This window comes from Lepus europaeus, chromosome 8, assembly GCF_033115175.1.
Source record: "Lepus europaeus isolate LE1 chromosome 8, mLepTim1.pri, whole genome shotgun sequence".
NCBI classification, from domain to species: domain Eukaryota; kingdom Metazoa; phylum Chordata; class Mammalia; order Lagomorpha; family Leporidae; genus Lepus; species Lepus europaeus.
The window spans coordinates 866,463-883,573 of record NC_084834.1 but is presented as its reverse complement, the minus strand read 5'-3'; the positions used below and the strand labels follow the sequence as shown (position 1 = coordinate 883,573).

Here is a 17,111-nt window from a genome sequence, read left to right as displayed (position 1 = left end):
CCGGTAGCACTTTTACCATGTTTACAAATTGCTAGCTCATTAGGCAAGCATAGATTATCTCTTTTTTTAAAAATTTTTTTGACAGGCAGAGTGGACAGAAAGAGAGAGAGACAGAGAGAAAGGTCTTCCTTTGCCGTTGGTTCACCCTCCAATGGCCGCTGTGGCTGGCGCATCACGCTGATCTGAAGCCAGGAGCCAGGTGCTTCTCCTGGTCTCCTATGCGGGTGCAGGGCCCAAGCACTTGGGCCATCCTCCACTGCCTTCCCGGGCCACAGCAGAGAGCTGGCCTGGAAGAGGGGCAACTGGGACAGAATTCAGTGCCCCTACCAGGACTAGAACCCGGTGTGCCAGCGCCGCAGGTGGAGGATTAGCCTATTGAGCTGCGGCGCTGGCCGCAAGCATAGCTTATCTACGAATGGTGTCAGAGTTGAGAACTTCTAACAAGGCTGAGTGGGTTCCCTTACAGGTCCCTACCCTGACCAATAGCAGTTTTAAGAGTTAATGATTTTCTTAAGTACTTTAAAATAAACACCAAATATTAATAAATTGGAAGCACTGGGTATAAATGTACTATCACAATAATGTGGAAACATAGAGATTAAATCAAAGTGAAACAAGGAACACATATACTTACATGTGAGAGAGATTCATAAGAGGTCTAAACATCCTTTGTTGGATATCTGGAATCTCAATTCCTTCTAGGCTGCTAAAAATATCAAATTAATAATCAATCAAAAGAACCTATTTCCTACATGTTATAAATTTTTGAAGAAGACTACTTAATAAAAATGCTTTTAGTTAACACTTATGCTGAATGAAATATTTATACCCAGATCACCTTACCCACTTCCCTGCCTCCTCTTTTTTTTTTGGTTGTATTATTAATACACACATATATCCCCTTATGTTTTTGAAAAATCTTTTTGGGACATGACTTTCTGCTTGCTAACTACTCTACTCAATAAATATTTTTAGAATAAATAAAGAAGCCTCAGCTTTTGGGCTTTGAAATTTTTCTAATAATCTTTAAGCAATAATTTTTTTCTAACAAATATAATTTTACTGAGGAGATATTTAGATGAGATAGACTGAAACTTATTATCTACAGAATTTTTATCTTTTTATTTCTTGTATGGTATCAGTAATGATTGTATAATACAGAATATTCTATATTGGAATAGGATGCCTATAATAAATTCTTAAGTACTTGGTGTTTATGGAATAATTATGGACCTCCAAAGGGTCAGAACAAAATAGTCAATACAATCTCCTGGTGTCTTATAGAAAAAATATATAAAATTATTTTATTTTCAGTTTTTTTAACATTTAAGATAAAAAATATATATAAGGGGCTGACACTGAGCACTGGTTTGTGTTCTGGCTGCTCCTCTTCCATTGCCAGCTCTCTGCTATGGCCTAGGAAAGCAGCAGAAGATGGCCCAAGTCTTTGCACCCTTGTACCGGCATGGGAGACCTGGAAGAAGCTCCTGGCTTCAATTTGGCCCAGCTCCAGGCATTGCAGCCATTTGGGGAGTGAACCAGTGGAATGGAAGACTTCCCTTTCTCTCTGACTCTACCTCTGACTTTCAAATAAATAAATAAAAATCTTAAAAATTATATATAAGATAAAAGTACTAGCTATCTATTTATAGCCCAGCAAGTGCTTATCTTATATGTTTTTGTGGAGTTTAATAGCTTAGGAATAAAGTTGTCAAATATGTTATTATACAATATATACAATTTTATCAAAAAACTATCACCATATGTATATACTTACAGAGACTTGAGTTTGACAAGGTAATCAAATTGGTTTGCTGGAATTTTCTGGATTGGGTTATGGGAAAGATTCCTGTTTTTTTTTAAACAAAGGCAGAGTTAGGTTATTTCTAAAGTTTGCTTGAGTAAATGAGTTTATCTGTTGACTTTGAGTTCTTTCGAACATTTACCAAAATAGCATAGTACAACTTAAAATGGATTAAAGTTTTTAATGTGTGACCTGAAACTGCAAAATTACCAGCAGAAAAGAAGAACAGCTGGGCTATGATTTTTTTTTTTTTTTGGATATGACTCTAACAGCACAGGCCACCAAAGAGAAGAGAGAAAAATGGGACTCTTTCAAACTAAGTTTCTGCAGATGTAAGGGAACGACCGCCTACAGAATGAAAGATAAAATTTGCAAACCACATTTCTGAGAAGGAGGTAGTGTCCAGCACATATATGGAACTGTCAGTTGAAAAACAAACAGCCCAGGTAAAAGCTAGGCAAAGCTGAACAGACATTTCTGAAATGAAGACCTGCAAATGGTACATTAAAAATGTTCAACAACACTAATCATCAGAGAAAACCACAATGAGTTATCTCACACCTGTTGGAATGACTATGATCATAAAATTGAATGATGACCTGTGTTGGAGAGAAAGCTGACACACAGTTGCTCTTGCACACAATTGGAGGAAAGGCGAATTAGTACAGATATTAGGAAGAATGGTCTGGAGTTTCCACAAGACACTACAGTACTTAGAGAACCCATAGCTATCTCACTACTGGGTAGATAAGCCAGGTCTGTTAAGGAAATGCCTGTACTCCTGTGTCTGTTGTAGCATTATTCATAATAGTCAAGATATAAAATCAATCTGTATGTCCATCACAGAGATAGAAAATTTGCAATGTGTACACAATGGAATAGTGTTCTGCCTTTAAAAGAGGGAGATCCTGCTGTTTCTGACAGCAGGGATGAGCCTGGAGAACAATATGTTGAGTGAAATCGATCAGGCACAGAAAGGTAATGTACGAAATACACAAGCAAAGAAGCCAAGAACACAACGTTGGTCTCCAGGTGCAGAAGGGTATATAGCGGGAGGTGATGGCCAAAAGGCACAAAATTTCAGTTAGATAGGAGCAAAAAGTTCAAGAGATCTGCAGTACAACTTGGAGATTATAGTTAATAACAATGGATTACAGTCTTAAAAATTGCTAAGATGGTAGATATTAAATGTTCTGACCACAAAATTGGTAACTATGTGAAGTGATGCATTTTTATGTATCCAACTTTATCCATCCCATAATGCATATGCTTTCAAAACATCACATTATACAAGATAAATATATGCAATTTATATGTCTTTTTTTTAAAAAAGAAATAGTAACAACACTTGTCTCGTAGGGTTGACTATGCATTTAAGTGAATTAATGGGGATAAATGTTAGAATAGTGCCTGGCATTTCATTGTAATGAAATGTGCCATGATTGTGACAGTGGTAGATCAAGAGCTATTGCAACACAGCCATGAAGGTGAATTTATCAAGAAAGAGCTCCTGTCAAAGAACTAGACAGGTACCGAGAAAGAATCGTACCTCTTTCATATATGGCCTAGGATCAGATGTCGTTTAAAAAAATAAACAGGATCCCATTTAGTCAAATTCTAAATTACTGAAATTACACTATAAACTTCTTAAATCTTTTATCAAAGAGTGACATATTGTACTAGTGATTCGTGAGTTATGAAATGACACTTTTGTTTCATATAGTTACTAGGCTATAGTGAGGGACAAAAAGACAGAGATCAGAGTGACTTACAGTAGAGTTTAAAGGGAGATTTCAACAGCTCTCTGCTAATGTGCCTGGGAAAGCAGTGGAAGATGGCCCAAGTGCTTGGGCTTCTGCACTCACGTGGTAGACCCAGAAGAAGTTCCTGGCTCCTAGGTTTGGCCTGGCCCAGCTCTGGCTGTTGTGGCCATTTGGGGAGTGAACCAGTGGATGGGAGACTCATCTCTCTCTTTCTCTCTCTCTCTCCTCTATCTCTCTATCTCTCTATTTCTATCTCTCCTTATCTCTTGGATCCCTAAAGGGAGATTTCAGAATCTTTGTACAACAACACTTTGAAGCATGAATCATTGATTAAAGGGAGCTTCTCAGGAGAAGTTCTGTTTTTAAAAATTTACCTTAGATTAAGGAAGGTGCGGGGGAACTGCTGGGGGAACACTAGGTACAGAAAGAAGGAAAGACAGGAAGATTGACAATAAAAATGAGTTGTAGGGGCCAGTGCTGTGGCGTAGTAGGCTGGGCATCTGCCTGAGGTGCCTGTGCCCATGCTAGTTCAAGTCCTGGCTGCTCCACTTCCTACCCAGCTCTCTGCTGATGGCCTGGGAAAGCTGGAAGGTAGCCCAGGTGGCTGGGTTCCTGCACCTGCATGGGAGACCGGGAAGAATCTCCTGGCTCCTGATTTTGGAATGGCCTAGCTCTGGCTGTTGTGGCCATTTGGGGAGTGAACCAACAGATTTCTCTCTCTGTTTCTCCCTCTCTGTCTGTAACCATGCCTTTCAAGTAAATAAATTCATCTTTAAAAAAATGAGTTGTATAAAAGAAATGAAGTAGACTCTGCATGTTAGCAATGTAAGGGACCTATGACTCTTGGTAAATGCCATGTCTGAGTATCTACTACCCATCCACTTAAAGGTGAGAGACCAGGAACAGACAAGCAAGCCTGCTTTGGAATTGGAAACTCTAGTCTGAGAAATCAGGTCAGAAAGAGAAGGAAAAACTATCCAAACTGGAACAGAAGGAGAAAAACTTTCTGTTCATAGATGATATAACTTTCTATGTAGAAAACTTTAAATATTTAATACAAAAAATTTAAAACCAGTAAACAAATCCAGCAAAGTTTCTGGATATAAAATGTATTTGGAAGAATCAGTTGCATTTGTCTACATAAGCAATGACCAATCATAAGAAGGTAGAAAGAGATGTACACTGAAAGCCGTAACAAATAATTGGTAAAAGAAATTAGAGAACCTTTCACAACTCCTGTTGAAATCTATTGCCGTTTTGATAGTATTGAGACGCAGTCAGGTACTGAGGATTCTGCTTCTTGGCTGGACCAATGCCATTGTTGCAGGAGTGGGTCAGGTGTCCCAGGAGTGGGCTCTTGATGAAGGATAAGATCCCCCTCCTACCCTCCACCTGCTCTCTTGCTATGTGATGCCGAAGCCCCTCTCCAGGTGCTGGTCCTCAGTCTTGGACATCTCAGTCTCCAGAACTACTAGCCACATAAACTTTCACTGTTTATGAAGTGGCATTTTGTTACAGCAGCACACAACGGATGAAGACAACACCAGTGAATGCAAAGTTTTCCTGTGTTGACAGACTGGAGGAGTTAATATTGTGACGGTGTCAACACTGACCAAAGTGACCTACAGATTTAACACAATCCTTGTCAAAATCACATCGGTATTTTTTATAAAAAGAAATATATCTTAAAATTCATATGGTAAACCAAGGGAGCTCAAACAACCAGAAATCTTGAAAAAAGAATAATAAAGCTGGAGATCTCCATTAATTTATTTCAAAGCTTACTAGGCAGCTACAGTAACTGGTGTGGTCCCGGCATAACGACAGGCATGGGTACCAATGGGATAGAATACAGACCAGTAGTAAACCCACACATATATGGTCAAATGACTCACAACAAGCATACCAAGTCCATTTAATGGTGGAAAGGACAGTCTTTTCAACAAACTGTCTTGGCAGAACTGGATATCCCCATTTAAAAGGATTAAGTTAGGCCCTTACCTTACACACTGCACATAAATCAACTCAAAATGAACCAAAGATTTAAATGCAAAAGCAAAAACAACAAAGCTCTTAAAGGGAAACAGAGAAAAAACTTTAAGACACTAGATTTCACAACGATTTCTTGGATAGGACATCAAAAGCATGGATGACAAAAGAGAAAAAAGAAAAACCAACTATGTCAAAATTAAAAACTTCTGTGTGCATCAAAGGACACTACAGTAGGGTGGAAATGCAACCCTGGCAACAGAATAAAGTATTTGCAAATCATGTGTCTTAAAAGGGGTTAATATCTAGATTATGAACATCTACAACCTAAAAAATCCAACTAAAAATCCAAAGAATTCAATTTCAAGTGGGAAAAGGCCTGGCCTAGATTCTTCTCCAAGAAGATATACAAATCAACATATGAAAAGCTGCTCAACATCACTATTTATTAGAGAAATGCACATCAAAGCCACAACAAAATATAATTTCACGCCATTATGATGGTTAAGATATAAAAAACAGAAAATAACAACTGTTGGGGAGGTTGTGAAGATATTGGAACCCTTGCTCACTGCTAGTAGAAATGTAAAATGGTAGAAAACAGAATTACACATAGAGTAGAAACAACATTACTACATGACCCAGCAATCTTACTTCCTGGGTGAATACAGATGGTTCTTGACTTGATTTTTACTTTATTTCACAATGGTACCAAAGTGGTATATACTTAGCAGACACTGGACTTCAAATTTTGAATTTGTGTCGTGTCCCAATCTAGTCCTTTGCAGTGTGATTCTCTGTGTGATGTTGGGCAGTGGCAGAGAACCATGGATCCCAGTTAGCTCCAGGACAAGAGGATGAAGAACAATTACTGGATAGCGTACTGTGTTGCAAAGCAAGGATGCTCAGTAGGTTACATGTATTAAACACATTGTTGACTGATGATATTATTCAGCTCATGATGGGTTTATTGAGACATGCCTTATCATAAGCTGGGGAACATCTGAATACCCAAAAGAATTGAAAGCAGGAATTTGAACACTCAGTTTTATAACAGCATATTCACAAGAACTAAAAGGTGGAAGCAATGCAAGTGTTCATTAATTGATGAACAGATAAACAGAGTGTTATATATAGAATGGAACACTATTCAGCCTTAAAAAAGGGAGGAAATTCTGACATATGCAGCAACTTGCATAAACTGTGAAGGTATTATGTTAAATAAGCAAAATAAGCCAATCAGAGAAGGACAAATAATGTATGAGTAAGCTCATATGAGGTATATAGAGTAGTCAAATCCACACAGACAGGAAGTAGCTGATTGCCAGGGATTAGGGGAGGTGGAAGGGGGAAGGATTAAAGGGAAGCTAGTATTTAATGGGTGCAGAGTTCGTTTTGCAAATTGAACAAATTCTGGAGGTAGATGGTGGTGATAACTGTACGATGATGTGAATGTAGTTAATGTCATTCAGTGGCATACTTAAAAATGGCAAACTTTATGTTAGTATGTATTTAAAAAGGAATAAAAGTAGTATCAGTCTTACAATTGTGACAGCTCCTTCAGATCCTTAAATACATGTGGTGGAAGATTTTCAAGCTTATTTCTTCCTAAATCCCTAGAGAAATAATTGCAAATATATATTATTTTCTTAAGACTTTATTTATTGAACTCAAAGTCATTAGAAGACACATTATACAATGATCAATGCCATTGGTCATTCATATTTATTACTGGAAGTTATACAACTTTCAAACAAGGAGAAAAACAGAAATTTTTTTTATTGCATTTCATCACCCTCTTGGAGAGAATTATTTGATAGTATTTGATCTGGTGAAAACCCATAGATCTAATTTTCTAATTCTAATTAATATGTGTATTATTCCTCTGCTTCCCTCTCCTCCCTTCTTTCTCTCCTTTTGTACTGACAGAATATGGTTCAGAGCCTTAATTTTCTTTTTGCTTGATTTTTTAGGATTATCAAATGGAAGTGTATCATTTTAAGTGCAAGTTTCTTCTACAGCTGAAAAACACAGGATGACATACACTCATGGGCAGACACACTTTGTGTGTCACCTCATGTGTATGTGGAGGTATGCCTGACACAGCATGACCTGGGAACTTAGTTGTAAGAAGGTTGTGGACAGCAGTGGTTTCTGTAGGCAGATGTCATGAGAAGGGCCTCAGATTTTTCTAAACAAGATTGTTCCCACAGACTTGAACTCTCCAAGGTCATCAAGAGACAGCAAGAGAAAGCCAAACCACTTCCCTTCCATCTCCAAGTCCTATTAATTTCCACTGGGATAGACAGGAGATTTAGGGATTTCAGAAGCAGTGGGAGCTCTTTCTCTCTCTGTGTCTGAAATAAAGAAAGTTGTGAAAAGCCAGCTCTCTGCGAGATCTCTGATGCCCAGCAAGGTTGGGTGTTCTCTCCTATACTCCTCTTGTCCACTCCTGTCACAGCACCATATAGCACACATAGCATCACGTTAGCACCGCTTCTGTACACACGCGCTTCCTCTCTGAAGGGTGTGAGCTCTGAGTACAACCACCACTCCCATTCCTCTGGGCTACCTGCTTGCCTGCCTCAGCTTTGACTAGAAATTAATTCTTTCCAGCCCCAGTCAGACAATTAATGGACTGAGACTATCTTACTCACTTTTAGGTTTAAGTGGGACACAGTTCCAGTTCTCTGTATGGGAAGCCAAGCAAAATATGGAGCATACTGGTAAGGTGATGTGTGAAACAGATTGCAATTAGTCCATTTGGAAACTAAAACTCCAAATATCATGTTAAATAAATTTAATAATTTGGTTATTAGCACAAATTCTGATACATGATGAATTATATTAGGGGATAGTGTTGGCCTAGATGCTAACTGATATGTGAAAAATCCATTTTGCAGCTTCAGTTTAGGAAATTTGGAGTAAATTTAATGGAACTTAAGGTCCTTTTCTGAATGGGATCAGGAGATACCTTATTAACTAGAGTGGCTGACTTTAAAAAGCAAACCTTAAATTAAGCACATGGCAAAAATTTTCTGTCACTAAAACCACTTAAAGTTCCCCCAAGACAAGTGAATTCTGAGTGTTGCCAATTTATTTGCTCTCCTGAGCTCTGGCGGTGTGATTGAACCTGGGGAGGCACAGAGTATAGTCCAACCCTCCTAAAGATCCAGATCTACCATCAAACACTGTCACCTCTTAGAAAATAAGCCTCCTTCGTTCTTATAAATCTGATTTTTTCAGGCAAGTAAAAATGTAAGGTTAGGTAGCTTTTGGGCATGACAAACTATTGGCTTTAGCTTTTCCTGTTTTGTTTTTTTTCCTTTATCCATAAAGCTGGGTTAGCACAGGTTATGCTAGTTGTGATAGATAAAACCTGCACATCTAACCACGACGGTTAGTACTTGGAGAATCATCCTCTGATAGTGATTTCAAGTTGGATAAAACAAGGAAAAGAAAGGGACCTGTTATGGTCTGGGTAGGACTTGACTCCTCAAAGCTCATGTGGATGTTCAAACTCTAACGTCTTCATGTTAATGGCTGGTGGATTCAAGGTGGAGACTTGATCTGCCTGTGGCATCTGAGAGGTGGGCCTGGTCTTTTGGTCACTGGGGGCATGTCCTTAGGAGGTGGCTCTCACGGGAGGGTTGGTGATTTAGCTCCAGTTCTGCCTAGCTGTTCTCTCTGCTTCCAGGTTCACCATGTGACTCTGTCCACAACCCACCATGCAGCCTCATGGTGTCCAGTCTTAAACTGTAACCTCCAAACTGTAAGCTGAAAAAAGCATTTTCCTTGTCCAGAAACTCCTCTTAGGTATTTTACTTAAGGCAATGAAGGCAGACTGGTGTAGATTCCGTTGCCTAACCTGCAATGTGATTGCTAGATAATACCTTTAAATCACACAGATGCACCTCTCTCTACCAGAGAAAAATTTCCCATGTGCTAATGATATGGTTCAATTGCCACATATCAGGAGTTTATACTACAGACACTTGGTTCTAATTGCCTATTAGATTTTCCTGCACATTTTATGAATGACTGGTACTGTGTACCCTAATGTTTCAGGCTAGTCGTTACAGAAAAATGTTGAGGTTTTCAATGGCTTGTTTACTGGTGTTTTTGAGCAGAATGCAGGATGGTTTCCCGAAAAATATTCTAGCTCTTGGCACACGCATTCCCTCCATCTGTCTCTATGTTTAGGTAAGCTATTCAGGTGCTGTGTTCACAAAATTCTAGTTACAGTCTTTATTTTTTATGGAAAAGTTTCAATAAATCATTGATCTGCCAAGATATTTGTCAAAACAAGCAGAGTAGGCCACATTCCAGACCCTTTCCAGGAAATTGCTACAGAGGAACAAAACACTGAAGGATATGCTTCACCCGCTGTACTTACATTTACTTTACTCTGATAATCAGCTGCTACATGCATGTACCACAAGGTCTGGCACATCAAAGCATCATTTCAGTGCCATTTGGAATTATGTCATTGATCTTCAAAGAGGCACATTATTAAAAATAACTCTCCCCAGCATACTGTGTAAAGCCACTGCCTGCAGCGCTGGCATCTCATAAGGGTGCTGGTTTGAGTTCCAGCTGCTCCACTTCCAATCCAGCTCCCTGCTCCACTGCCTGGGAAAGCAGGGGGAAGATGGCTCAAGTCCTTTGGCCCTTGTACCCTTGTGGGAGACCTGGATGAAACTCCAGGCTCCTGGCTTCGGCCTGGCCCGCTCTTGACCATCTTGGCCATTTGGGAGTGAACAGCGAATAGAAGATCTCTCTCTTCTTCTCCTTCTCTGTTAACTCTTTCAAATAAACAAATAAATCTTAAATCAAAAACCTCTTTTCACTTGTCTCTCTCTTCTACTTTTATGGAGTATCCTTATGGGACCAGTGTCAGCCTTTGATTTCAGAATCCATAAAGAGCTGTCTTATAGTCCCCAAATCTTCACCTTCCCAGAAACTTAGAGATACATTTCTGTCCTTTCTAGAAGTGGTTCAGAGGCATATTTTATTTATTTATTTTTAAGATTTATTTTATTTATTTGAAAGATAGAGTTACAGAGAGAGGTAGAGACAGGGAGAGAGGTCTTCCATCTGCTGGTTCACTCCCCAGATGGCCGCAACAGCCAGAGCTGCCCTGATCCGAAGCCAGGAGCCAGGAGCATTCTCCAGGTCTCCCACTTGGGTGCAGGGTCCCAAGGACTTGGGCCATCTTCTACTGCTATCCCAGGCCACAGCAGAGAGCTCGATTGGAAGAGGAGTAGCCGGGACTAGAACCAGTGCCTATATGGGATGCCAGCACTTCAGGCCAGGGTGTTAACCCACTGCGCCATAGCGCCAGCCCCCGGAGGCATATTTTATTTATTAATTTTACCCTGACTTTATTATTTCTCTACACCTGGATTTTCTTTACCTCAATTTCCTCAAATATTTATTCTGTATTTTTACTTTATGATATTTTGGCAAGCTAGCTGAATGCCTTTGTGGCCCAACACATGAAGGTATATAAATGATTTCAGCTTACATAGAAAAAAAGAGGAAATAATTAATATTTCTTAAATGTATAAAATACATGTAGAGCAAATATGGACTAAAACAGTAGAAAGAAAATTCTTCATAATATACATTTAGTCCAACTTACAATTCATGTAGTTTCTGAAGAGGTATAAAAGCATTTTCATTTAAGTGATTAATTTTGTTTCTCCTCATTATCCTGAAAGTCAACAGAAAAACATATTGTAGCTGCCTGGTGTAACTATTCCATGAATGACCACACAGATAATTGTCAGCACACAAAGATAATGAATGTATACTGCATTTTCCACATCAAGGCATTCTGAAGTATAACAAATTATCCAATTTGGTTTTAATCTTAAATCTCCCAAACCTTTTAATTATGAGTTTAAAAAATATAACTCAAAATGTTAAGTGAAGTAGACATGGGCTACTTGTGAAAACCTCAACGCTTTACTCAAGAGCGTTAACAAGCTGTTTAGACTAATCTCTTCCGTCTGCATAGTCTGTCTAATACAACTCACCCACGACAGCACTCATACCCATTGGGTAGTTGATGTCATTTTGGGTGGAACTGCCTAAGAAAGTCTGGTCTAAGCAGGATCAATTCAAAGGAATCTCTAGTTTGGGATGTTGAATCAGACTAATTCTTGACAGCTCATTTCTGTGCTGATGTCATGGGTTATTAGAAAGCTTAAAGAACTACCTCAGAAAGGATTTAAAAGTTTTCTAGTTCTTTAAGCATTCTATGATATGTCTCCAAGTTGGTTTTCCCTCATCCTTAAGTATAGATATCCCCTGACAGCCTCTGCGGATTGGTTCCAGGGCCCACTGTGGATACCAGAATCCTTGAGTGCACCAGTCCCTTGTATGAAATGGGGCAGAATTTGCATATAACCTACACATTTTCTCCCATATCTATTAGACTATCTCTAGATTACTTATAAAACCTACTACAATGTAAATTCTATGTAAATAGCTGTGCTGTACTGGTTAGGAAATAATGACAAGAAAAAAGAAAGGTCTGTGCATGTTCAGAACAGACACAATTAAAAAAATATTTTTGATCTGAGGTTGGTTGAGTTTTTAAATGCAGAACCTGTGGTTTTGGAGGGATGACTGTATTTTTTCTTCCCACCACTCCAAAGCATCACTACCTTCTAACATCCCTTGACCAAATACCACCAACACATGGCAGGAGGAAACCCACAAAATATTTCTTAACACGGAGGTTTCCTTATAAATAAATAGAGAACAGGAAAGGAATTCTAAGTTTTTTAGAACTTATGTACAATATGGTTTTTTATGTACAATATGGTTTCCTTTCAGCAATTTCTAAGAACTATTTTACATGAGTGATATAAAACATCCTGCACCTGAAGACTGATGAACTCACCCAGCAGAAGAGCTCAGATTTCTCATTGTCTGTAACCCGTCAGGATGGGGGACTTAATTGGAGAAAATATCACATTTTTATTGTATCAATGGTAGCTATTATATTGCTTCCCATGTCTCTAGGATTATGGTTTTCAAACTTTTCCCATGCTAAACCACAGTAAAAAAATGTATTTTCGATTGAGACATAAAATACACATGTACAACACAACTAAGACTCATAAAACAGTCCATATATTATCTGCAGTGCACTCTGACATACTTAATTCAATTCTGCTTCATTTAAAAATGCTATTCAGGGTATGCTAAATTGATTGTGCTTCATAGTTTTCATCACCTACTTGTGAGTTCCAATCTACAAACTCTAAATACAAATGGCAGTGACAGGCTTGGAATTTCATGTTGAAGGGAAGCCCCAACATCCTACAGTTTCATAAAAAGGCACTATGATTTTAAAATACGTCAGTAAGGCATTAGGAGAAATTATGCACAATAATTTTCTAGGGTTAATCTGGTGTCCATAACTATATCCTCACAGTGTGAGCACTCCACATGCTCCTAAGGCTGTATATATGAAATACATGAGAATGAAACTTGTGTAACTTAAACTGAAAAACAGAAAATAAGTAACTTGCTTTCCCAATTATAAAGAGAAGCAATCCTTGCAGTAACAATTTGCAGAGGATAAACATTCTTGTGGACTAAGAAGATAAAACAATGTTTCACAGATTCATGAACAGATCCCAGGTGTTTCGTGAAAGTTTCTTTGCTTTAAAATGGGTCTGTACATTACTTAAGTTTGACAAAACAGGCCTCAGCTAGTACACTGTCACTGTGGACACATGGTTGTTGCAATCTATGATTTCTCTTGTGTTGAATTTTATGTTCTTCATTTTCAACCAACTTCAGGCTGAGAGCGAATATTTGTCATAATTACTATGGATGGTTGTGTTAACTTCTACCAACACACATGATTCATTTTGCTTGTAAGGAGCTACAGCATTATTTCAAAAGCATGAAATTTTACTTACAAAACAGTTAAATTACTGCAGGAAATAAAAGTCAAGTTTCTTAAATTATGGATATGGTTGCCTTCCAAGTCCCTGGAACATAGAAATAAAACATGATAAAGCTAAGTTTTAATCATAGACAAATAAACTGGTTAAGAATTATTTGTCTTCTAATAAAACATTTTTCTTCATGCCCTATTTATTTCACATAGACTCTCTTAGAGTCACTTATGTAACAGTTGAAGTGATATATGTAAATACGCATTTACTATTTTTTTCTATATTCGTGCAAGTATTTTGAGTCAATCTGAATGTATATTATTCTGAGAAATTAAAGAGAATGAGAAATCAAGCTGAAAACATTTGTGATGGCAAGTACTAAATTTATAAAGAGATACTTTTTTAAAAGCTTTTATTTAATAAACACAAATTTCATAGGGACAACTTTAGGAATATAGTGGTTCTTCCCCCAACACCCTCCCTCCCACCCCACTCCTGTCCCACCTCCTACTCCCTTTCCCATTCTATTTTTCATTAAGATTCATTTTTAATTTAACTTTATATACAGAAGACCAACTGTATACTAAGTAAAGATTTCAACAGTTTGCACCCACACGCATACACACACACAACGTATAAAATACTATTTGAGAACAAGTTTTGTAGTTAATTCTCATAGTACAACTCATTAAGGACAGAAGTCCTACATGGGGAGTAAGTGCACAGTGACTTCTGTTGTTAATTTAACAATTAACACTTCAAGAGATATTTAATGGTGGACTATATTAAACCTTTGTCCAGAGTTCCTGGTGTTAGTTCCCAAAGTAGTATGATCCTATTTTGCAACAGGTTGCCTAAGATTCTATTATTGTGGCAGAGTTGCTATCGCCAAAATATTATTTAGCTCCTACCTTCTTAGCCTAAAATTCTCAGCAGCCTTTTACCACCGGGAATACTCTTGTTGGCTTTTTTTTTTTTCTGTCACAAAGGCCAGTGTAGAGGGAGAACAGGCTGCCCTTGGCTTTTTGCTCTCGGTTCAGTATATGACACGGCACTTCAAGTAGTTCACAGAAAATGTGAATTAAGACAATGCTATGTATGGTTGCCAACATTTGTTTTTAAAGATTTAGTTGAAAGGCAGAGAGACACAGAGACACAGAGATAGAGAGGTAGAGAGGTAGAGAGAGATATATATATATTTTCCATCTGCTGGTTCACTTCCTAGATTCCTACGACAGCCAGGGCTGGGCCAGGCTGAAGCGAGGAGCCAAGAACTCCATCCATGTTTCCCATATATGAGACGCACATGCTTGGGTCCTCTGCTTCCTCCCCAGGCCCTTTAGAAAAACCTGGATTAGAAGCTGGGGCCCACATTAGTACTCTGATATAGGATGTACCCACAAGTGTACCCAAGTGCTTAACACACTGCCACAATGTTCACCTCAGCCACAAAAAATTTTTTTTATATCCAAATAAACTCCTTTTAAGATTTCATTTTACGGCTGGCGCCGCGGCTCAATAGGCTAATCCTCTGCCTGTGGCGCCAGCACCCCAGGTTCTAGTCCCAGTTGGGGCGCCAGATTCTGTCCTGGTTGCTCCTCTTCCAGGCCAGCTCTCTGCTGTGGCCCGGGAGTGCAGTGGAGGATGGCCCAAGTCCTTGGGCCCTGCACCCTATGGGAGACCAGGAGAAGCACCTGGCTCCTGGCTTCGGATCAGAACGGCCATTGGAGGGTGAACCAATGGCAAAGGAAGACCTTTCTCTCTGTCTCTCTCTCTCACTGTCCACTCTGCCTGTCAAAAAAATAAAAATAAAAATAAAAATAAAAAGATTTCATTTTACACAAGCCTTTTGCCATGTCCTTGTAGATTATCCCTGAGTTCCCTTGGTGTATGATCTGGTCACAAGGAAGAACTTTGAGTATCAACATTTATCAACAAACTTACATGTCTTGTTCATGTTCTATTTTGTTAACTTTTTCCCCGTTATTTTGTAAGTAGATGCATGGTAGAAATTTGTAGAGCAGAAACAGGCGGTTAGCTGAGATTTAGCGATATACTTTGCTTTCAAAAATAAATTATGGTCCTTAAATCTACGCGTCTAGCCCAACACTTGATTTATTTACTGGTAGCATTAGAAAAGAAGTATTCAGAAATAATTACATGCACAATATATGAGCAGAAGTGTGATGCAGCAACTAAAATCTATAAAAGGAACATAGACAGCCTTAACAGAAGCACCTACAATTTTCTGGCTAGGTTCCCTGTGGGATTGAGTTCTGTTACTGCATTACAAATAGACATGGACAAATCAAAATATACATGGAAAACCTGGAAGATCAGGATGTGAGGGATCTAGGAATCAAGTTGACTAAAGAGCAAAGAACGACCTATCTGAAGTGAGGCTGTAGAATCTGAATTTTTCCATGTTGTATCAGATTGCAAAATTAGATTTATCGATTGGAAGACAAAAACCATAAAAAATTAAGGCTCATCTCTTGAACAATCTGTGGTGTCTACAGAATAAGCTTTTTATTACTAGGTATTTAGCAGAGATGATAAGCCATGTCTCAATAATTCTGCAGACATGATTGCTGTACTGCACAGATACTGCTTTAGAATCTTAAGTCCAGATCACCATTCAAAAGAAAAATTTCTGCTCTTCTATTAGATTGGAAGATGGGCATTTATTGAGTTAGATTTGGCCAAAGCTTGTGGCCTCTCATCATGAGTATTTGGATGAAAGGCTCCATAACCTTTTCTCATTTTATTGCTGTTACTGTGAATCCACCACCAGGTGGAGATGCTCTCTTAAATCTCAAAAAAAATCCTCTTTATAGGGCGATTTGATATTTGTGTTTAGCTACATAAGCAACTTGGCTTCTTTTAAGATGTAAAAAATATTTGTCAGAACAGTTTTAGTAATCTGTAAAATTCGGTAAGAAGTACTCATTGAGGTACAAATTAGGAGCTTTGAGTTTATCTCTGAGATGTAAATTTGCTTTTACTCTCTCCGTCATATTAGGAGTCTTAGTCTTTGATACACAGGGATCTGGACTGTGGTGTAACAAAAAGCATGAAAGACAAACCACTGCCAAAAGGCAAACCTGCTTCCTCCTCTCTAGTTCTGAGCTGTAAGAGAGGTGTTTTCCTGACCGTTCTAGAATACCTCGTTTTCTACTTAATGAGCTCCTGCACCCAATCACTTTTTTTCTCCTTTACACAGGGTAGAATTGGATACAAATGAGGATTTTGGTTTTCTATCTGATGAGCAATAAGGACAAAACTGACAATACACATTCCTTTTCTTCATTTGAAGCAAGCAAAGCTTCTTACCCTCTATCCACCTGCTCCCCTAACTTTTAAATGTTTCTGGCTTCTGTTTTATGAAGGAAATTGGAGTGATGATGGGAGGAAAGCCCTCGACTTCCTGCCTACCTAGCAATTTACCTGTATATGCACCTGGTCTCCTTCGGCTCTCAGAGGAAGAGACGGCCCTCCTCCTGCTTTAGGCTAATCTCCCCATCTGCTTTCCTGGGTCTGGTTTGTCTAAGTATTTGTCTTAAAGTAACAGTCAGTTTTTGTGAATAGTCTTTGGGTACTTTTCGCTTTCAAGTTTAATAAAAGCACAAATTG

General features: G+C 38.6%; 1 protein-coding gene across 1 annotated transcript in view; it reads right to left on the bottom strand.

Annotated features, from left to right (window-relative positions):
- The window catches only part of RXFP1 (relaxin family peptide receptor 1), a 97,719-nt gene that overhangs the window by 9,616 nt on the left and 70,992 nt on the right, over window positions 1–17,111 (bottom strand). The window contains exons 9-13 of the mRNA XM_062198985.1: window positions 13,500–13,571; window positions 11,201–11,272; window positions 7,101–7,172; window positions 1,778–1,849; window positions 635–706 (exon numbers count right to left, since the gene is read on the bottom strand). Coding sequence (XP_062054969.1) covers window positions 635–706; window positions 1,778–1,849; window positions 7,101–7,172; window positions 11,201–11,272; window positions 13,500–13,571 — 360 coding nt within the window. The remainder of the gene's footprint in view (window positions 1–634; window positions 707–1,777; window positions 1,850–7,100; window positions 7,173–11,200; window positions 11,273–13,499; window positions 13,572–17,111) is intronic.